The 22,467-nt window shown below is 39.3% G+C and overlaps 1 protein-coding gene across 1 annotated transcript; it reads right to left on the bottom strand.

Moving 5' to 3' along the window:
- Positions 1-642: 642 nt before the first annotated feature.
- NAPG (NSF attachment protein gamma) lies at positions 643-11,575 on the bottom strand. The gene is made up of 12 exons (XM_061448816.1): positions 11,428-11,575; positions 9,305-9,372; positions 7,988-8,072; positions 7,339-7,356; positions 6,740-6,770; positions 6,140-6,249; positions 5,937-6,003; positions 5,246-5,316; positions 4,075-4,153; positions 3,532-3,611; positions 2,027-2,156; positions 643-1,211 (listed from the first exon to the last, which is right to left on the bottom strand). Exons 1-12 carry the CDS (start codon positions 11,481-11,483, stop codon positions 1,062-1,064), a joined length of 945 nt encoding a protein of 314 aa, XP_061304800.1. The 5' UTR covers positions 11,484-11,575; the 3' UTR covers positions 643-1,061.
- Positions 11,576-22,467: the final 10,892 nt, after the last annotated feature.

Raw genomic sequence — 22,467 nt, 5'->3', positions numbered from 1 at the left:
AATGGTCAAACTAATTTAACACACTACAGAAGCTTGCAAAACACATGATGACTTGAAACCAAAGTAAAATGAAGACACATTAAAATTTTGTTACTCTGGATCATGAACTAGTTTGAAAAATGGTCTTTGTAAAAGACAGCTGTTCTACACTTAAAAAATACGAAAGAATGTCTTCATAATGTAAGTGTATTGATTAGTAAACAAACACTTTGGACACTCTTGATCTCAAACGTATCATTGAAACACTCCACTAAGTTTGTATTAAACAGTGTCTTCAGAGCTTTATATTCAATGCACATTATCTGCTACCTTCAGTTTTTTTGGTTATAGCATGCTTCCCAAAAACCACTAAGAAAGGTTGTCCACTCTTTCCATTCACAAGTTGGACATGATACACTACACACACATTGACTTTGAGATCAATAAAGCTCTTAACATGAAAGATATGTGTGTATTTTTAGGCTTCAGATCAGTTCACTTAGTATTTTCCATATCCATGTGGATACTGCTCATAAAAAATAAGGTAGTAAAATAATATTCTGCAGTGGGTAAAAACATGTTGAAAACAAGCTGAATGCTCCCCCTAGTGTTTATACTAGTGAAAAATCCTGCATGGCACAGGCTGCCTCTAATGGTGGAGAGAAATAGCCAATGAATGATAGTATGTTTAACTCGGAAAACAATCACAAACTTATTACTAGGACAAAATTTTGTCAGCTGTTGAAATCCAGGATTTAAAAATTTGTACCACTCTCCATATTCCAGTGCTTCTAGGGTTTTGGTTTCTTTTAAACTGTGCTTTCAGTAAAAATTTATCTCAAATTTTTCCCATCAACTGCAGAGAGCGCCCTGAGGAAGCTACCAGGTAAGAAATGAAGTCCAAAGATGTTTCAAGATGATAGCTAAAATCACGCTTTTTCTCCTGCATTGCACCCAGAAGCTGCCAAGTTAATATTAGCATTCCTGTATCACAATTGCAATGAAGCTCTGATAAATCTGGTACCTTTGGATATTCTCAACATCACAACTAAGTCAGATATTTAAGACTACCTATGCAGTAGCTAACATAGTCCACCAGAATATTCATCCTCTTCCTCATCAGCATGAGAGCCCACTGCAGCTGGTCCTCTTGCTTTGTCTTGTGCAGCATTTGGCGATTTCTTCTTGATTCCACCTCCTGGGACCACCAAGGTAAGACCAAGCTTGGCATACTGACAATTGTAAGAAAAGTTTAATATCTGCACTATCACAGAAGTAACAACTTGCTGAGTTGCACTGCACAGAACTGATTGACAACACTAAACATGTAGGAAACATTCAGTATAGAAAAGCAATTGATGCTACTTTCAAAGTATATTTTTCCAGATTAGAATGAGCCTAACATTGGTTCATTTTTTCTCTCTCAAACATTCTGAGAATGGGATGCAAGATCCATATTGACACTGCTTATTATAGAATAATTTTGTCACACTCTTACCGCTTCTGTGTTTCAAACTTTATGTAAGAAAAGAAAATTCAGAATGCAGGTTTGCATTATCTAATGATGGTTCATATATTAAGTCTTAAAAGTGGCTTTCAGTAAGACCTGTACCGTAATTTTTACTATTCAACATAATAAAGTAAAACTGGACAATACTGTTACAAAGTCTGGCACTGATAGATGTCTCTTTTACTTCACACCTTTCCTATCAAAAAAAAGGTGGTGGGAAGGATGGGCACAATCAACAGTGCCATCCTCTAGGCACCATATTTTGTAATGTTTATACTGTATCAGCTATATGGTAATCCTGAGATAAAGCACAAGCAGCAAACTGTTCTGGCCCCTAAGGAACCAAACTGAAGAGAACCGATTTTTGTTCAACTTGTCAAACTTACACAGCAAACCCATAACAAACTGCTCTTTCACCTAAGTCTTCTCAACATTGCAAAGGAACAATGATGTGGGAACTTACATAGGCAGCAAAGTGAAAGAAGACAAAATTTCACAGGCACGGGGTAGATAAATCCATAGGAACTGCCTACTTACATCATTGTCCATGTATTTGAAGAGTGGCAAGTTACAGACTTCAGAAACTTGATCCTGATCTTGCTGGTCATAACCTTCTAAAAGTTGCTCTAGTGCTGCACAGTCTTCACTTCCATTAAATCCTGGTATACTGAAGGAAATTAAAAGTTTATTTAGGGCATTTCAGCAATCCACTTAAGAATCTGATGGACTGCTTATTCCACAAAACTGCCTATAACCACTGTGATTTCTCCATGTACATGGCTCATGTCCATAAAATTAAACTTTCGGTAATAGTAGTTTGCATGCTGAGAGCAAGACCAGAACCATAATCAAGACAAAAGACAATATTAGAATTCTTCAATTTTTACTCACTAGTAAATAAGCTTTTCCTCTACTTCACATACAGAAAAAATCTGTAATTAGTTTCTATATATAAAATACAAATTGAAGACTTAGAAAATAAGGGAAAGACGTTTAAAGATTAAATTTGAAAAATGATTTCTAAAACTAAAGTACAAATTAACTTAAACATATGTTCAAGTCATTTCACTAAAAACAATTCAGGTAAAATATGCTGTTTCAGTATTTTGTTACTGAAGTCTTAATGAAAGCTGAAATTGAGAGTTGCTGGGAAAGCCTCTGGAACCAGTGTTTAAAACTAGTCCAGACTCTGACACCAAGATTTTCTCCTACATGTGTAACGAATGCCTTCTTCATTTCAATGTATTCAACTGGACTACCTTCTGCTGTCTAAATTATATTTTGGTTCAATCACCTATTTTTAACAAAGTCATGAAAAGTAGAAATCTTGCTTTTCTTCGAGTGCATGAGGGCAAGATCGTCTAGGTCAACATAATCAGAAATGTAGTAATTCACGTGCTGCAAACTTTTCTTTAACAAAAACAGTCAGATTAATCTTTCCCTCAATCTAATCACCATACTAGATAGTTTAAATGATTACACTGGGATGCTGCTATTACACGTTTTGAGATTGCACTCTGTATTTCCATCCTTAAACTGTAAAAAATTTAAAAATACAGTTAGAATTTCAACTTTTTAAGGGCTTCCATATATGGTGAAAAGACTCTGAAAAAACAAAGTTCAGTTACCAACATCCAGAAATACCCACTTTTAATCCTAAACATGTGTTTACAGTAGTTAATCCCTCTTTCTTCCATTTGAAACAAAGACACAACCCAAAGGTATCAGTAAGTCAAGAATGCCAGTCATAACACACTCCGCTCACCTTTTAACAAGGAAATAAAAACGGGAAGAAATTCTGATTTTCACCTCATTTCACCTGTCCCACATAACTAAGAATTACCGTAATAATTACAGCTAAACCTGTTAAGAGTGAAAAAAAGATTCCCAAGAGCCTTATACCAGGGAATGCTATTATTGTCCTGCAAGTCAACCAAAGTAGAGGCTTACAATTTGACAGTGTTTCCACCACTCTTTCATAAGAACAGATCAACATTAATGAAATATTCAGTGTAAAATTATAGGACTTGAAGGAGACTTACCTATAGCTTTCCCTCACACATCTTTCTGCGGCAACATAATCATTTCTGTGTAGATGAACTAAGACTTGAGCAATAGTTTTCTAAATAAACACAAAAAAAACCATGATGATTCTTTAGAAATTAACAATAAAGTATGAGAAAAATATGGGACTACTAATATTTGCTGGGAAAAAGGTCATTACAACTCACAATAATTCTAAGATACTCACACAAAATAGAACAACAGTGATAAAGTAGTAAGCCATATCCTCAGCAGGTGTGAAATAGATGACCTCCTACAACATTGTATTGAACTCTAGCACAAAGTAACAGTTTTTGTGATTAGTTCCTTTTTTATAACATCTTTATTTTTTATGTGTTTGCTGGTTTTGACATCTTCTGTGGATAACAGGGGAAACATGCACTACCACAAATTCTCATCATTTAGCAAGAAACTGATCCCTGAATCAAGAGGTACATATTGTCAGTCAGATGTCAGCTGCCATTATTTACCCAGAAAAACTTTCTAAGATGCACACTTCAAAATTCTCTCTTAGAATTTACCTTATAGCATGTTGGGTAATTTTCAATTTCTTTATAAATACTTTTTTCCTTTTGAAGAGACAACGCGGCTTCATCTAATCTAAAAAAAAAAAGAAAACAAAAAGAACAGGAGTATCAGTGCTAGGAATACAGCGTAATGAACCTGAGGCTAATGAGGCTAATTACAAAGTGTAACTAATGCAGTAGCAAGTCTACTGGAATAAACAAGAACACAACTGAAAATCAGCAGATCTTACCAACAGAACAGATAAAGAAAGATATAGTCAGCCACTCCTTCTGTATATATGCAAGTTAAGAACATCGCTGCTATTCATTCAGAGAAACCTTATTTTTCATAACATTGTACAAGATGAATACCTTGTTATGTACCCTAAGATTTCTTTATGTCATGAAGTTACTGTAAACAATCAGTAAGTCTGATATCCATGAACTATCAATATTAAGTCACAGTAACTGCTTTTGAGCATATTGAACTCCTAAAAACTAGTAATAGCACTTGAGCTATAACGCAGCAGAGCAACCAAATCTTTCAGAAGCTATGTGGACTTGCTTTCACAGAAAGACCTTCTGTGAAAGCCTTTCTAGCTTTTCTGACTACAATTCTACAGTGAAATAGCGTCTTTAAGTAGAATTAGAAAACAGACAATTTCTTAAAGGAACTACATGTTTCAGTGAAGCAAGTCCAAGCTGAACTGCAGGTCAAGTTTGGTGCTAGCAATTAACAGTTAAAATAAACTCCCACTGAGACACCAAGATATACTCTTCTTTAAGAAGTCCAGAATCAGACTGCTGCAAACAGATTTCTTTCCTGAGGTTAGTCACCTAATTCTCCTAATATTCCACAGCTAAATTTTTAAGTACTACATATTACTGGTGGAAGAAAAAAAATTAATTCCTGAAGTAGTTTAAGCTCTGGTATATGCTTTTTAGCTTTTCAACAAACACAAAGAAAACAAAGCCTTACAGTCCACATTCTACTATCCCAGAACACAAAGCAGGTGGCTCCTGGAAAAACATGGCATATCCCACAGAAACTGAATTTTAGTATGAACTGCGTCTCAAAGCAGAATTAAGTAACTGCATATAAACCAAATAACAGCAAGAAAAAAAACTAAAATAAAATCACTATTAAAGATTCAATTACAATAAAAAAGGAGGCATAAAGCTGTACCTGCGTCCTCTGACTAGAAGTCTTGATGCCTTCCCTAGCATTTCTAATGCTTGCCGTAAGCGTTCTTCGTTCTAGAAAAGAACAAAAAAACCCCCTCATGCATGCATATTTCATTCACACAGAATTAAGACCACTAAACTTTAATCTAAGTATGTCATCTGTAAATTGTGACAGCTGTTAATTATTATAACCACAGTCCACACACTCAAGAGCAAAGTCACATCAATGCAAACTTGCCAATCTGGAAACATGTGACCACTGACAATAAATAAGTATGCCAGTGCTGTAGCAAAAAGGCAAATCATCTGCTCACGGGATGGGCAGAGCATCAGGCGAACTCTTCTTTGCCTTCAAAGAACTATTTTAAGCTCTGGGACTCAACAGCAGCCATGTTATCTACCCTTTGGGCTGTCCAACAAAAGGCAGAAAACTTGGCAACATACAAAATTCAGGTTCAATCAAGTCCCAAACTGAGGAAAAGGCAAAGCAAACTGATTTTTATAATCTCCTTCTCTTCAGCCTCATTACTCAGACACGTATGTGAAAAAAAGGAAAAATAATTTAGAACCTAACCATAAGCTTTTTAGCTTTTTCTTTTAGCTTTTCTAACTTTATAACCGATCCTAATCACCAATTCATTCATCTTCATGTAGTTTATCCTTGCTGGGGGGAGGAGGGGAAGGGAACTTACTTCAAACACTGATGCTGCCTGCTGATAGAGCTGCACAGCCTTCTCTGGGCTCACATTTTCAATTAACCTGCAATAAACATAAGCCATTTCTCTTCTGATGAAATTAAAGCATTTTTTACCTGAAAGCATCAAAAGACAAGAAAAAATACCAGAGATATACCTATGTGCTGCATACATTCTAGCCACCAACACGACAGACTTACTTTCCAGCCCGTTCCAGTGCAATTGCTGCTGTATCTGGTGTTCCATTCTCCAGGTACATCATACTGGCTTTCTCAATCAGCTGAACTGCTTCAGGGAGTCTCTGCATCTCCTGCAAAGCAATAGGCAGAGGGATGTTCCTGTCAGGAACTGTGCTTATGTACAATGAGACAAATCAAAGCAAACTGTAATACCTTATTTATTAGGATTCTAACTTTTATTTACAAACTTGTAGAGCTAGTGAAATTCTGTAAGATTCACTTGTAAGTACCAAACTTTCACGTAAGGCATGTATTTGTGGTAGTTTGGAGCAGAAGCAGCACCACTCATCCATTAGCCTCTGACATTAGGCCCTCCCCTTTCCCTCTACAACAGAAAAAAAAACATTTTACACTCCAATTACAAATGCAGCTTCTGCAGCTTCCCTAACCAACTGACACTGGAGGGGGACACACACACACACAACGACAACACACATTATGAATCAACAGAAAAATCACCTCAATATACAGTTTGGTTACATATAATTCAAAAATGGCCCAATGCATGATATTCTTCACTATAAGCCAGAACTTTTTTAAAAAAATAGTAAATGAACATACCTTTAGCATCATGCCAGCTTGTTCATAAGCTCTGCAGAGAAAAAGTTTACAATTTAGTTATGATGTATTTTAGCAAGCTGTGGCTACAGAGCAAAAGTTACCATGCAACAGCTATCATTTCACTGTTAACATTTAATGCTTTGAAGATGTTTCAAGTGTTCTATTTAATGAGGCAGCACATGTGTAATGTTATCTTCACAAATTAAGTATGTCACCCATATTCCCTACTAAAATTTATTTCTCATGATCTGACCCACAGGCAATATCTGGATTACTTCTCATTATCTGCTTGATATGAAGTACACTCCAATTAAGTTTCTTTATAAGCTCAACAGTGTAGAACTTCAAAATTACAAAAAGCTCAGCAAAGAAAAAATATTTGGTATCAAAAGGTGCTGAAGAATGTCAAAATTATTATTTTTTCACATGGCCATTGCAGGTTTTCAAGCTTCCCTAGCCCGCACTTCCATTAAACTGATTTGGAAACAATGAAATCACTTGAATCATACCATTTACTACAGCAAGATCAAAATAATAGTTCGTGCTTGTACCATATGTTAGAATTTTTTTTCCAGATTATTCAGTGCTTCTGTACTTACTTGGCGGCATGGAAGAGACTGGAAGTAACATGTCAAAGTCAAGGACAAAAGCCACAAAATATAATGCAGAAATATTATTACAGCACAAAATCTTACACAAGTACTAGTTTCAAAGCAAGGAATCCCACAAAGGCAAAATCAAACCTACTACATTTGTAGGCAAGGCATTAAAAAAAAAAAAAAAAAAAAAAAAAAAAAAGTGCTTCTAAGGACAGAATAAATGCAACATACCAACGAATAACTGCATGTAAAGTTGAAAAAAAGCATATTTAAAATGTTCTTGGATATTAAATACCACTACAAGTACTGTAATTATGTCAGAGTTGCACTTAGATTATACTATCCACTTCCAGGTATTTAAGAATAAACAAAGCTGTAATTTCTGAAGCAGTATCCAGACATCTCAGGCATTGGTCAGCATCTTATCACTCCACTTGTTACGGGAAAAAACACAGATTTTTTTAAGCAGAAGAAGTTTTTAGTTTTGCCACTCAGAGAACATAGAAAGTGTCTTTTAGAAGTCAATTTTGTTAGCTTGACCAAACGTGCAAATATATTAAATACATCTTCTCCCAACTCTTCTTACACCATCCTAAGTAGCAATTAGTCAGCTTCTTGAAAAAAAGACTAGCATTTAATGAAAAGATACGCTTTATTGTTTTCATGCGCCTCAGCTTCCCGTAAGCAGGCTTCCCTTGCCTGGTCAAACTGCTTGGCGTTCTTAAAAGCAACAGCTGCAAGAAATCAAATAAAGTTCTTATTTATATCTTGTAGATTTCATTTTATCACCACTTCTGCTCAAGAATTTAGCCACCTAAAGATACAAACAGACTCATTAATGAATGGTTACAGTTTACCAAGATCTTCCAAAAAAATCCTATGACATTCCTCCTTGCTTCATTAGTCACTTAGTCACCATTAAAAACATTTATTACCAACAACACGTCCATACCATCATTGTACCACACATTGTGTATAACATGTTTAGCTGGATTTTAGAACTCATTCTGTATTTTAATGACTGAACTGCAGGAATGCATGTGTATACAGATTTAATCATTAGAGATTCTACAAAATCAGTATGGCAGAAATATACCTGCACTATCAACAAAGCATACCTATAACAGCTTCCTCAATACAATTATTTCAGGGCACAAATACGTATTTTATTCCCATTAGGCTGATAGGATTTTAAAGTAGGATTTAAAATAAATTTCAATTTATAAATGTTCCAGTTGCCTTTCCAAGTTTGTGGGTTTATTTCTATTCAGGCTTAAATGAATGAGTAAGAATGCCTAGAGCAAAAGGCCAAAAAAAAAACCCATGATACATAACTCTTATAAAAAAAAAGAAAAAAAATTGTTTAAGAGCAAAAAGGACTCAATTAGTAAGAATTTTATATTCATTGTAACACATGTAGTGGGGAAAAAAGGATGAAAGAGATCTTACTATGCCTAAAAAAAACCCTGGCAGCACCTCTCTTACTGAGACAGTCTTTGTCAGGATATGTTTCCTAATATGATGAAAAAGAGAAGTTTTAAAACCAGCTCAAATATTTGTATTTTGTAGGTAAAGTCATAGGTTTTAGAGGACAGACAAGTGATAGAAGGAAAGCTTTATATTTATCACAAGCAGTAATATACAAAGTAGAAGTTATAGGCTTGGGAAAAAAAAAGTTCTGACAACTGTTAGAGCTCTCCAAGTACAATCTGTAATTTAATTTACCATGCTACTAAGAGTATTTGTTGTTGAACTGTCTTCATAACGGTTTTACCTACTGTCCTGGGCCAGCAGTAGCAGCTGGCCCTGGACATTGCTGAACGAGAAACATGACTGCTACTGCTGAACCCAGGACACCTACACAGCAATGTACTGAAAATATGCAAAATTCTACCAGTATTATTACCAGTATTAAAGAATACTTTGAAACTGTAAAGTATGTGGCCATATTTACAGCCATGCATACCTGCCTTCCCATATTCGGTAGCTGCACTGTCATAATCTGGTTTCCACTTTAAGAATCCAGTTTTCAGACTGAAATGCAAGAGGAAAGGCCTATTAGCAATTAGTGAAGATTTTATGTTTTACCTTCAAAGCACTTCAGATATACTCAAAACTGTAGACTACCTGTGAAAAGAAGCAATTACCTATATGCCAGTAGTATGGTGCCATCGCTACTGTAAAAATAAATGCTGCTTATTGTTCAGAACTGCATAAAGCACTGCAGTGATCTCCCATAGTTATGTCCCCCCTAACATGCTTCCATCATCCCTAGAGTCTTCACAAGTCTAGCTCCTCAACTGTAATTAGTCAACAGAAGAAAAATTATCCCACCTACACCAACACGGCATCTCAAGATTTCTAACACCACAAAACCTGACAATATTTTTTTTGCTACACATCGTAAAGATGTTGGTGTACCTCTACAGCAATTTTTTGCTGCTGAGAATTATCAAAGACTCTCCACTGCATTCACAAATGAAAGCATTTACTTACCAACACAAAGACAAAGCCTTATATATAATTTGTAAGTCTACAATAGGATATGACACTAAATGGCACCATGTGCACTCACAGAACATATATATAGGAAAGAAAAACCCTGCAAAATGAGGTGAGTCACTAGGCAATGCTGACTTCAATATTAGGACTTCTTCAATTCCAAAACAAATATAAAAATTACCATAACTTCACAGTTAACTTCCATATCTGTTGTAAGCAGACACTTCATGCTTAATTTGGAAAAACCATTGTATATAGACTTTGCATTGGTTTTGTTGTTTTACTTGGCCGAAAACCACAGTACCTCTAAATCAAGTCTTTATATTGTGTTGTTTTAAACACAGGCAAAGTCTCAAATGCATTGAGCTGAAATAGACAATGCTTTAATCCACACACAATTTGAGATGTAGGCACCTTTTATTTCAAATGCTTGTCAGGAAAAGCTTAAAATGAATTTCACTGAAAGGCACTTTTGGTCAACTAATTTGAGTAAGATAATCAGATACAGATGTTTTTATTCTGAAGTCTCTCCTCTATCACAGTTTATACTTTTGATCCGTGATTTCCCGATGGCCCGTCACTATTCTTATTAAAATTATAGCATCTTTGGATTAGTCAGATCTATTACATCTACACTGTAGTCTTTGAAATTCAAACTTATAAACAAAATTGCTACATTCAGTGTTAAAATACATATTAAAAGACCATCACATGGAGATATTAAGCCCTCTGTGCCTGCACAGGTCTTGGAAGCCATCTAAAAAGAAACAATGAGAGAGTTCTCATGGCCAGGAAACAAACACACAGCCCATCTCAGCAGGTCTAAACTTTTATTTATCAGAATCCCCATAACGCTTTTCTCCCACTTGTCTTTCTCCCACTGACTTTAGCAGAAGACCAGAAGTGACTCCTTGGCCTTCCAGTTAGGATCAGAGCAATAAAGGCTACATGGCCCTTAAGGAAACTACTCAGGCTCCAGCCCTCAAGGCTCACCGACTTCTTAGTTTTCAGGACTGCTTTACTCTCCCAGATAGGGGAAGAAGGGTGACCTCTAGCACGCAGCCCCTGTAGGGAGAGACCTCTGAGGCAGAACAGAGGCCAAACAGCCATGCTCTTCTACTCCCTCCGCGCCGGCCTACCCCAGCCCCGCACCTCCCTCCCATTCCCCGGAGCTCCCATAACCTGGCACTTGCTGTCCCCCCTCAGCCACTCCGTGCGGCCACCACCCCCCACCAGGCTACCCCTCCTCAAGGCTCCGCGCACGGTACCATGGGAGCTGTAGTTCCCCCGAGGGCAAACGGGCGCCGGCGAGAACTACAGTTCCCCGTCGCGGCCCGGAGTTGGGGGGGGGAATGTCGAGCGGCCGCACTAACCGGGCGGACAGCAGCCCCCGCGCTCAGAGGCCGCGGAGGACGACCGCAGAGGAAAGCAGTGCTATACCGCGGAGCCCCGCTCGAGCAGGAGGCGGTACGCCGCCTCCGTGGGGCAGGAGAGCCGGGCAGGCCTGACAGCCCGAACGATGAACTGGCAACCATCGCACCCGCTCACCAACTTCTCCCCTCCCCGGCCTCCCTCCCCTCCGCTCACTATTTCTCCGCTTTAGCGATGTGCTCGAGTGCTTCGTTGATCTTCTGCGCCGCCATCTCGCTAGCACCCCGCTGCCGCTACGGGACGCCGCAGAGCTCACGGGGCGTCGAGAGGCGGAGCTCAGCTCTCTGTCTCTTCACTGCGCCTGCGCGGCTTTGACGGGGTTTGTTGCGGGGTTGGTAAGGCGGACGTTGTTACGGCGGGTCAGGTGGATGTGGTAGAAAAAGAGTGAAATTTCACGTTAAAATGATTATATAGAGCAAGAGAAATTACTATATTTGAAAAGTTTTTGAATCAATAGTAGACTTCTGTATATTAAAAGAATGCTATAACTTTGCTGTGGTAGCCTCAGCAGTAGAAACTAACATAACGAGAAAGATACAGGATGCCTGGCCTAAGACCTACTAGTTTAGAACAGCGAAGCCTTGTCTAACTGTGCGTCTTGATAATACAGACATTCATAATTTTTGTATTACTTACAAGGAAGCTTTGTCTAGAAATGGAAACCATGTATCTTAAGCAGCAGGAAGTTTCATCTCTGCAATATTGGTAGCTTTGTGAAATCATTGCAACATAAAAGGACAAGACAAGCGAGAAAGTGAGAATGCTGACATCCACATAATGGTTGGGGCCTGTCCAAAGAGCAGAAAGGTGAAAAGAATAAGGGGAGGAAGACTTCTTACTTCATCTGAGGAAGACTCCTTACTTCATCGGGACGACCACCAGAGGGGGCTGCGCAAGCGTAGAAGAGGCTGATGTCGTAATGGACTAATGAAGTAATCCTTAATGCATATGTATTAGTTACGAAATTTTAGTGTATAAATTGCCCCAAACACTGGGGCAGATGCTAGCTTGGGTTACCCTGAAGGACATCCAGCAGGACCAGGAGGAGGTGTAGCCTCTACTGCAGAGCCCAGCTAGTAACTATAATCCCTTCTGAAGAGAGTCATGGTTACTCCTTCAACAAGTGTAGAGATTACAGTCTTCCCTCAATGGCACTGTGAATGAGTTCTCTCTTCTGTATTTGTCTTTGTATTTCATGAACCCTGCTTAAAGTTTACATTTTTTATTCACTTTTCTTTCTAGCACTGTCAAATTTCATTGCATTTGACTAATGACTTCCAAAGTTAAGGTGGGATATAAACCAATACATGGAGTATGATCATATCCACTTGTTTTTTTGGGAAACAAGGTTTTTATTTCCATATACACCAATACAAATCTATAGAAAATGTGTTCCTGAGTGCATCTAATATGCTCCACCCCTGTTGTTCCCAGCAGTGATTCCCAGGATGGAATAATTGGCAATACATTGTTTCATATTTATTTCTTCTTGCCTTTTCCTGTGTGGTGTTAGGTATATGCATAGCCATGTTGTGACCTGAGTTGGAGAACTGATCTGGCTTTAGTTAAAAAAAGAGATAGGTAGAGTCTTGCTGCAAAATAATAGATCTTTACTGAAGGCCTTGTCACACAAAGCTGATTTGGTCAGCATCTTTAAGGGGTGTCAAGTCTCTTTTACCCAATTTTGTGACATAATTTGGCATATATTTCTTTTTCTGTCAGTAGTAGCTTCATTATCTCCCAGTCCTCATTATGCAAGAATGTTCACACCCAGCCCTGCTACTCTGCATTGTTCCAGCACAAATGTTTGTGTGGTCTCTCAGTGAAGAGATTCTTACTTTCTTGTCTAGGTTCTTCTTAGCAGGCTCTGTTCCCTCAGGCAATTTACCAAGCAGTCACACCTGCACTAAAAGGGAGTCAGGAGTATCTTATATGGTGGGAGCATGAATTGCTTAATTTAAGTACATGCTAAATGTGTAATCATAGATCTACTTTAGCTTCTGTTTCTGTTGATGAAGCAACCTCTTCAAGATCAAGCACATACACCATTTAAAGATGTGATACCTTTTGTGCTCCAACTTTTCAACTCCAGGACCTCTGGAAATCTCTCCCCTTTTTCTTCATTCTCCTACTTTCTGAACTGTTCTCCACATAAGGCTATTACATCAAACTCTCTTGGTAGGAAGCCAATTATTCCTCTCACAGAATCCATCCAGTGTTAATGGCTTTTGAGGGCTCCTTCATTGCTTAACCACAAGATACTCAGTGCCTCATGGAAGTAATGTGGAAAATGAAGTATGACATTTAGCATTGTTCCCCAAATCAAGGCATTCATAACTTGACATGAGCATGTAATGGACTAATGAAGTAATCCTTAATGCATATGTATTAGTTACGAAATTTTAGTGTATAAATTGCGAACGCGATGTGACGGGGTCGAAGCCAGATTTGGGTGCGTGCCCCTAGTTTCCCAGCGCTGCAGTAAAGCACCTCATATAACCATTCCGGTGGTTATGTGTCAATTCTTACACTAACAGATATACGGGTCGTAGACCCCAGTTTTTGGTAAGGGAGATTGTCCTGCTCTTTTCTCAGCAGCCATCTGGATGGTATCACCTGGCAGAGTTTGCGCAGGTCAATAGTTGCCTGTTGTGTTGGGCTATGCCTCTCTCAGGGAAGGAGCCCCTAGCCCTGGTCTGTCCAGTTTCTGGTAGAAATGCACAACTGAAGGGCCAAAGGCTGAAAAGCTCTGGTTGCTCTGTTCTGAGAGAAGCCTCCAGAGGCCTGTTTGCTGAGGCGTACTCCTTTGACTCACCTCAAAAAACAAGCAGCAGTCCCCAGGCTGGCACAGAAATCTAAATCTGAAGTGAGTGGTGGTTGAGCATCCAGAGTTGCTAATGCAGGCTACGCAATCATGAAAGATACCAAAGTTACACACTTGGTAATTGGATTGACATTACTGCCCATTCGTCCAGTTTCCTTCACTCCTTATTTTTGTTAATTTGAAACATCCTTGAGTAACAAAAAACTGGCGATAGAGCACAGGAAGGTGTTTATTCTCATTATTGTATTTCCACAGTCTGAGTAAGAGAAGTATTTATCAACACAAGAGAGAAAAAGAAGCTGGTTAAACTTGCAAAACTCTTTATCAAAGCATAGGAGTTATTGAAAGCCCATACAGCTTACAGGAATCAGAGTTGTCCAATTTTTTCTACCTCAAATGGTGACAAGAAGCATTATTTACATGTTTGTGTTTACTCTAGGTAGGCATCAAACTCACAGGTCTGAATTGCTCTCACTTCGTTTTCCTTTTCCCACATTCCCTTGACAGGTAAACTTAATTTTCTAACTTTGATTCTTACACACATTTGAGAGGCTATCATTTATCATGCAGGTGGTAGAAAATACAAATTGGCAAGTGCTCACTGGTAGCAGGTAAAAAGTAAAGGAACCTATGATAGAGATTCCTGTGTCATTTCTTCTGTCCATCCTTTCCCTTGCTATGGCAGCCAGGATAGATCTGGCTATATAACTATGAGCTTACTGCAGTGCCTATCAAATAAACTTGTGTTAGCTGGGAAAATGAAATCGTAGAACTGTAGCATTAAAGGACAGAGTTATCTCAGAGTGTGTCTCTAAAGCACCCAGTTAATGACTTATTGTTTGTGTGTTTGTGCTCCTGATCTGCAGTGTTCCCTGGGTTATAAACGGCTGTTCACTTTCTAGTGAAACTACATGTGTGTACTGTCTGGTTACACTTTATACCAGAATGACCAGATGAAAGATTTCCAGGACTACTATTAAATGAAAGAGGATATTCCTGAGTAGCTTTTATATTGTAGACATGGAACCTCTGGAGGTTTTACATCTGGGAAGGATCATATCACAGCATCTGGTACTTAGCTGTGATTTAGAATTTAGTGTTGAAAAATTACCAGGTACAATGAGAAAAAAATATTGCAGTGATAGCTGTTATAGTTTTCAAACTTTTTAAAGTATAAGCTTACAGGTTTTGTTTACTAGGCAGATATGAACTCTACAAATAGCTGTACTAGTAGAAGCTATTGATCATTAACCAGTCCTCAGCTGCCCATCACTACAACTTGCAGATGGTTTTTGTCTCCTATCTAAGCATTCCCATAGGTGGTAGTAGAGGCACAATAGCCTTGAGTTGAAGAAGGAAGAGCTTAAACTACAAGAAGTTCTTAGAGAAATGTGATTCAAGTAGTCTCCCCTGGCCCCACTCTTTAACATTAATTGGAATTATGCCACATATCAGTAGCAATAAAGATATCCTTATCCTTCTTGGCATCTTTTTCTTCTGCTATTTGGGTAAGGAAGTAAACCCTTTCTCACTGAATCTGTGGGGCCTCTGCTGGGATGAGGGAGTGTCAAGGCCAGGGACATGGTTGAGTCACCATCCGCCCAGAGGTAGAAGTCACATGTACGGCTTAGTGTTGAACTTGGCAGTGCTAAGCTAACTGTTGGACTTGATGATCTTAAAGATCTTTCCCAACCTAAGTGATTCTGTGGTTCTGAGATTCTGTTTTTTCATGTACACTGTTGCAACCATAGGCATCAGGTTATCAAAAATGAGATGCACAAGCTGATGGAGCTTGTTCTGGCTGAAATGGGTTAAAAAGCACTTGTGTGAGATTTCATGTGGCTAATCTCTGGCAGGAGGCTGCAGGCAGGCAGCTGGGGACAGCATCTTCCACCATTATGGCTGGGTCCATCCACAGCCTTGGCATAGTGACAGCCTGGGCTTCCTTTAGAGAGCTGTTGTTAGTTGTGAGACTAGCAGTATGACCATAGTTAAATTTGTTTGCCAGTTAACTCTTAAATTTTATTTGCTGTAAATATCATGTTCTTGTGCAGAAAGTCAGGATTAACTGCAGTGAGCTGTATTTTAAATCAGCTGCTGAGTCCTGTGTGCTACTCCACTGGACCTGGAAGGTGAAATTTAGTTTTCCTAGATCGGGATTTCCCAGCTCTGTCAGATAACATTTTTTGGCAGCAGGACATGGAATGTTTTACTTTGTAATTTATTAGTGCCTGAGTTGGAGTTGTAACTACAATAGCAACAGCTATGCCACCACACTGAGGAAATAACCAGTGAGGCAGGGAGAGGGTTCTGCATATTCATACTCCCAGGCAGACTGCTACTAACACTAATGGTTTAGGGAACAATTGGCTTAGACACATTTGTGCTCATTAGATACACAGAAATGTGTTCTGTGATCACTCCATCCCAGTGGCTGCATCTCTGTGCTCAAGTAAATTTTCTTTTCCCGTCTTCAGCATTAAATCCATATAATTCATTTGACTGTGAGACATTACTAGTCCCTGTCTTAATGGATATGGCAGAAAGCATGCAACTCTGAGTGCAGCAAAATCAATAAAGACTGGTTTTCTGTAGATTTGTGTCTCCCTGCTCGTTGTCTTTAATTAAATATCAGATGACTGCTGTTTAAGAGAAAAGGCTGCAGTTTTGGTTGGGGGTTCTGCACCATCTACCCCAGCGGGGGCTAATGCCTCCACCCAGAGAGAGCTGCTGACGGGAGAGGCTGCAGTACAAACCTGTGATTGCTGGAAGGGGAGAGATCTTTCTCCTGGGCAGGGACAGGCAACAGACCATCCTGCAAAAGGTGTGCCCAGGTGGAGGACCTCCTGCAGAAAGTGCTGAGCTGTAGGAGGCAGTGAGAAGGCTGAGTAACACCAGGGAGGTTGAGAAGGAGTTAGATAGTTTTTCCAAGCACGGTCTGCAGTGGATCCAGAACTCACAAACCAACAGCCAAAACCTCCCCCAGTGGTGCACACAGAAGGAAGGGGGTCAGTAATGCAGAAGAATGGAAGCTTGCAACAGCAAGGACTTGCAGGAAGAAGAGATCTCCCCAAAGCCTGAGGTCCCCTTGCAGAACCACTCCACAGACTGAAGAGGAAGGACCTGTCACATCAGCAGAGACACTGGAGCTGAGTAAGGCAGCCTGATCTGCTCCCAGTGTAGCAACCAGCAGAATTAAGAAAAGGCGGTGGGTGATGGTAGGAGGCAACTCTCTTCTGAGATATACAGAGCACCCATCTCCACCCATTTGGATGTGGTGGATGTTTATTTGGGACCTTCGCAACCATGTAACTATGGGTTAGAAGATCTCTGGTAGGCAGAATAGGTACTGATGGCATTGCTGGCAGTTGGCCACACTCATGGAGGGCAGGGGTTTCTCACCCTCCTCACTTCTCACATCAGTTGCTTGTAGGCTGATGTCAGTGTCCCACACTGACATGTGTGGGACTGATTGGAGAGGCAGTCACTCATGGTGGAAGTGTGACACCATTGCAAGCCACAAAAGTCCATGTTTCTGAACTCCAGCCTGAAAACATCCATTTACTGTTCCACCAGTCTTTTGTGGTCCCTCATGTCCCTAAGGACCATGTAATCCTGCAAATAAAATGAACTTGTTTGTGTGGCCACCTGTAACCTGTATTGGTCATAAAGCCACATAAAAATGTGATGGCAAACACAAGCCAGACAGACCACACCCAAACAGCTTCCTGACTTTGCCCAGTCACACCTGCGGGCCCAGGGTCAGGACAATGATTTTAGGATCTATTGCGAAAATTTGGTTTCACTTAAAGGGAAAATTATCAAGTGGTCAGTGAAGCCAGTCAATAGAGAGGAAGCAACTGTAACTCCAAACACTGGGGCAGATGCTAGCTTGGGTTACCCTGAAGGACATCCAGCAGGACCAGGAGGAGGTGTAGCCTCTACTGCAGAGCCCAGCTAGTAACTATAATCCCTTCTGAAGAGAGTCATGGTTACTCCTTCAACAAGTGTAGAGATTACAGTCTTCCCTCAATGGCACTGTGAATGAGTTCTCTCTTCTGTATTTGTCTTTGTATTTCATGAACCCTGCTTAAAGTTTACATTTTTTATTCACTTTTCTTTCTAGCACTGTCAAATTTCATTGCATTTGACTAATGACTTCCAAAGTTAAGGTGGGATATAAACCAATACATGGAGTATGATCATATCCACTTGTTTTTTTGGGAAACAAGGTTTTTATTTCCATATACACCAATACAAATCTATAGAAAATGTGTTCCTGAGTGCATCTAATATGCTCCACCCCTGTTGTTCCCAGCAGTGATTCCCAGGATGGAATAATTGGCAATACATTGTTTCATATTTATTTCTTCTTGCCTTTTCCTGTGTGGTGTTAGGTATATGCATAGCCATGTTGTGACCTGAGTTGGAGAACTGATCTGGCTTTAGTTAAAAAAAGAGATAGGTAGAGTCTTGCTGCAAAATAATAGATCTTTACTGAAGGCCTTGTCACACAAAGCTGATTTGGTCAGCATCTTTAAGGGGTGTCAAGTCTCTTTTACCCAATTTTGTGACATAATTTGGCATATATTTCTTTTTCTGTCAGTAGTAGCTTCATTATCTCCCAGTCCTCATTATGCAAGAATGTTCACACCCAGCCCTGCTACTCTGCATTGTTCCAGCACAAATGTTTGTGTGGTCTCTCAGTGAAGAGATTCTTACTTTCTTGTCTAGGTTCTTCTTAGCAGGCTCTGTTCCCTCAGGCAATTTACCAAGCAGTCACACCTGCACTAAAAGGGAGTCAGGAGTATCTTATATGGTGGGAGCATGAATTGCTTAATTTAAGTACATGCTAAATGTGTAATCATAGATCTACTTTAGCTTCTGTTTCTGTTGATGAAGCAACCTCTTCAAGATCAAGCACATACACCATTTAAAGATGTGATACCTTTTGTGCTCCAACTTTTCAACTCCAGGACCTCTGGAAATCTCTCCCCTTTTTCTTCATTCTCCTACTTTCTGAACTGTTCTCCACATAAGGCTATTACATCAAACTCTCTTGGTAGGAAGCCAATTATTCCTCTCACAGAATCCATCCAGTGTTAATGGCTTTTGAGGGCTCCTTCATTGCTTAACCACAAGATACTCAGTGCCTCATGGAAGTAATGTGGAAAATGAAGTATGACATTTAGCATTGTTCCCCAAATCAAGGCATTCATAACTTGACATGAGCATGTATCCTTCAATCTGTCATTGAAATAGAGTCACTGACATAGATCCCAGAATAGAGGCATGAAAACATAACAGTTTTCATCAGTTTTGAAAGCATAATAAGATTTTTCCACTTCTCTACAGGACTGCCAAATTGCATAATGAATAGTCTTCCAGATGCCAGCTTCTACTCTATATCCATGAATAGGGAAGTGAGGTTGTTTCCTCACATGCCCTGATCCTCACATGGCCTGATTCCTCACATGGGCAGCCCAGTGAGACCAAGCGTTTCCTCTCCAATGGCCTGATCACTAATGTCCAGTAAAATCATTAAGTCTGTCCCATTTTTTGGTCATTTCTACTGACAGGATAGTTTTGCACTCCTAAAGCAAGATTTGCAGAGGAGCAATAACATATGCTTTTTTTTTTTTTCTTAACCTTTGTCAACATTGTTTTCCTTAATCTGCTTCACAGCTGACTGCTTTTGAACCAGCAGTGCAGTCCTAGACAGAAGCTGCTATGCAGTGCTCTCCTCTTTTGAGCTGTGAATGAGACACCTTAGTACTTAAATGCTGGCAGAGGCACAGCTAGTGATATTAGTTAAGTTCATTTTCGCAGTATGCATTGTTACTAGGTTTCATTCTACATGGTAGTATGGAGTAATTAAAATATCTTCTTCATCCCTCCAGTGTTTTATTCCTCAGCATAAAATGCTTTCTGGCATTAATTGCTTTGGTCATGTATCTGAACATCCTACCACCTAACACCATTCATTAAATAACTGTATCAGACCCTATTTCTCCTGGCAGAGGAATCAGTTCTCCCAGTCTGAATTGTTACTTACATACACTGTTATCATGCTCCTGCAGTACATGTCTGCAACAGCCCAAACTATGCACTTCTACAGAAGTCTTATTTAATGAGCTGATTATGAAAAGTTCTGTGGCAGCCATGGGTGTATGCTGTGATGAAGGCCTCCCAGGGTATTGAACTCAGTTCCATGGGCAGCCCTGCTGACTGAGAAATTAAGCGCTATTGCGCTCAGTGTAAACATCAGAAGTAAAGAAAATAAACCTTCCAGTTCATTTAGCATTATTAAAGCTGGTGATACTACAGCATTGCTCCTTTGGTAGGAGAATTTGATAATAGAATTCCATTTGGTGGAGTGGCCTAAAGACTCTTTAATCCCCTACGAAGACTGCATCTGTAGATTAGGTGTTAGTCTCTAGATAAAGGTAGTAAAAATCTCCTTTACAGTTCAGTCTATGGACTGGAGAAGATCTCCTTCGAATCACTAAAGTGACTGAAATTTCCATCCTGTATAAAACCTCAAACCTTTCTAGCCCCTCCATGTGAATAAATACTGTCAAAAGCTGTAAGAAGAATTCAGTGGGCTCTGTCATCCACATATACTCTGACATGCAGTTTGGGTTCACTAGTCATTATGAACCTTTGAAAAATTGTTTAGAAGGGTTGGACAGAATGTTCGTAAAGCACATTCCTACTAGCCCTGACTAGTTGTCTGTTGTCCGCAATCTAGAGGTGGTTTTCTCCAGAAAAGAAAATATTTATGATTTTGTGAAAATAATCTGAAAGATTAGGTTATCTTATATTTGGGCTATCCACAGATAAGTAATTAAACTGTTTCTCATATGCAAAAAACATATGAGGGTGAACATAGTAAATTCTCTTAAAGATAATCATCTTTAATGTCATCTTCTCTGAAAACACTAGTGGGAGTATGTCATAGAGGAATCAAAGCCTCCTTGTAAAAACCCTTTATGCTTACCCTTAATGTGGAAGATGAATTTATGTAAATGGGGGTAGATCTCCATTTGATTTTGAAGAATTCTAGAAGTGAATCAACTGCCAGTTCTTTTTTTTAAGCTTCAAAATGTATTTTCTTGTCTGTAAACCTGCTCTACAATGAACAATCACTGCACTTACAGATCTGCTTCCCCTCCCTACATACATTCTTAATAAAAAATACAGAGGAGGAAAGATAAGGTAGTGTTTCCCTGCAGTTCTGTGTGCCAGGTCTTTCCTGTGATGGATGTGCTTCTTCAATACCTTTGTGTTGCAGAGTATTGCAGAGCACTGTGTCATGCCCTACTTCTCTGTGTTTGCTTTCATCTGGTTTCTAGTTTTGGTTTTGCTCATTCATTGCTTTCTTCTCTCTCCTTTTCTCTTATAAGTGCTGCTTGTAATGAAGGTGTTCCATCATAGTAACACTAGACCAAAATACATCTTTTCTTATGCATGGTTTAAAGGCTGCAGAAGTAAACCAGAAGCACAGATGGGTGCATGGGCCGGGTAATCTTTTCTACACAGTTGGATAAAGGCTCCAGCAAAAGCAGGAGGGAAAACTGTTTTAAGTGCAGCTCCTCACTTCATCTGTGGCTTCTAGGCTCCAATACAAGAGAGATACCCCATATTCCCATGTCATTTGGAAAATTGCCCATATGATTCAAAATTGTATGGAAAGAAGTAGTGAGGAATTATAGAATGACAGAACTATTGAGGTTGGAAGCCTGGAGATGGTCTCCCCTGCTCAAAGCAGGGTTAGTCATAGGAGGCTGCTCGTGGCTATGTCCGGTTGGTTTTTGAATATCTCAGTACAAAAAGCATGCAGGAATGAATCATAAATATCATAAGCAATCCTTACAATAACATTAAACTGTTGATATTTACAATGGCTTGCACTGAAAAATGGTTTAACAAGATAAATTCTTTCCCATTTGTCATATTTAAATCAAAACCAAATCTCTCTGAAAAGATGCTCTTTTGGAGCTGTGTACAGTATTTGGCAAGTAGAATCCAACAGTCCATATTGTGTAAAAGTCAGAGGAGAGGAGCTTGGCTTCCCTTCTGGAGCTCAGTCTTGTGAACATAGCTCAATAAATGATCTCTCAGATTTAATGGCTGTTGTAATGAAACTCAGCAAACACAGGAGGGCTCTGTTTGAACACGTATTAAGAAACATTCAGGGGGGTGCCAGAAAGGAGTGGTATGTTCTCGTGTTACATAAGCTAAATAGCAGTGCAGTTTAGAAAAGTAGAAGATCCTTAAACGTTTGCTGTGAAATTACTGCCTTGTTTTGGGTGGATATTGGTTTATATCTAAACAGTGTCTCCATGCTGAGCATAGAAATATAAAATTAA

Source organism: Pezoporus flaviventris, unplaced genomic scaffold (genome assembly GCF_033815535.1).
Source record: "Pezoporus flaviventris isolate CSIRO_AGI_PZ_B2104156 unplaced genomic scaffold, CSIRO_AGI_Pfla_v1 ptg000007l, whole genome shotgun sequence".
Lineage (NCBI taxonomy): Eukaryota > Metazoa > Chordata > Aves > Psittaciformes > Psittacidae > Pezoporus > Pezoporus flaviventris.
The sequence above is the reverse complement of the archived record's forward strand: the minus strand, read 5'-3'. Positions and strand labels throughout refer to the sequence as shown.

Bases quoted from the DNA above. Each gene is read 5' to 3' on its own strand.
- NAPG (XM_061448816.1), bottom strand. From the start codon at position 11,483: ATGGCGGCGCAGAAGATCAACGAAGCACTCGAGCACATCGCTAAAGCG. The intron at 5,317-5,936 runs GTAAGTTCCCTT...GTTCTTTTCTAG, and splicing joins AGGCAGCATCAGTGTTTGAA to AACGAAGAACGCTTACGGCA. The intron at 4,154-5,245 runs GTACAGCTTTAT...TTTTTTTTTTAG, and splicing joins CTTCTAGTCAGAGGACGCAG to ATTAGATGAAGCCGCGTTGT.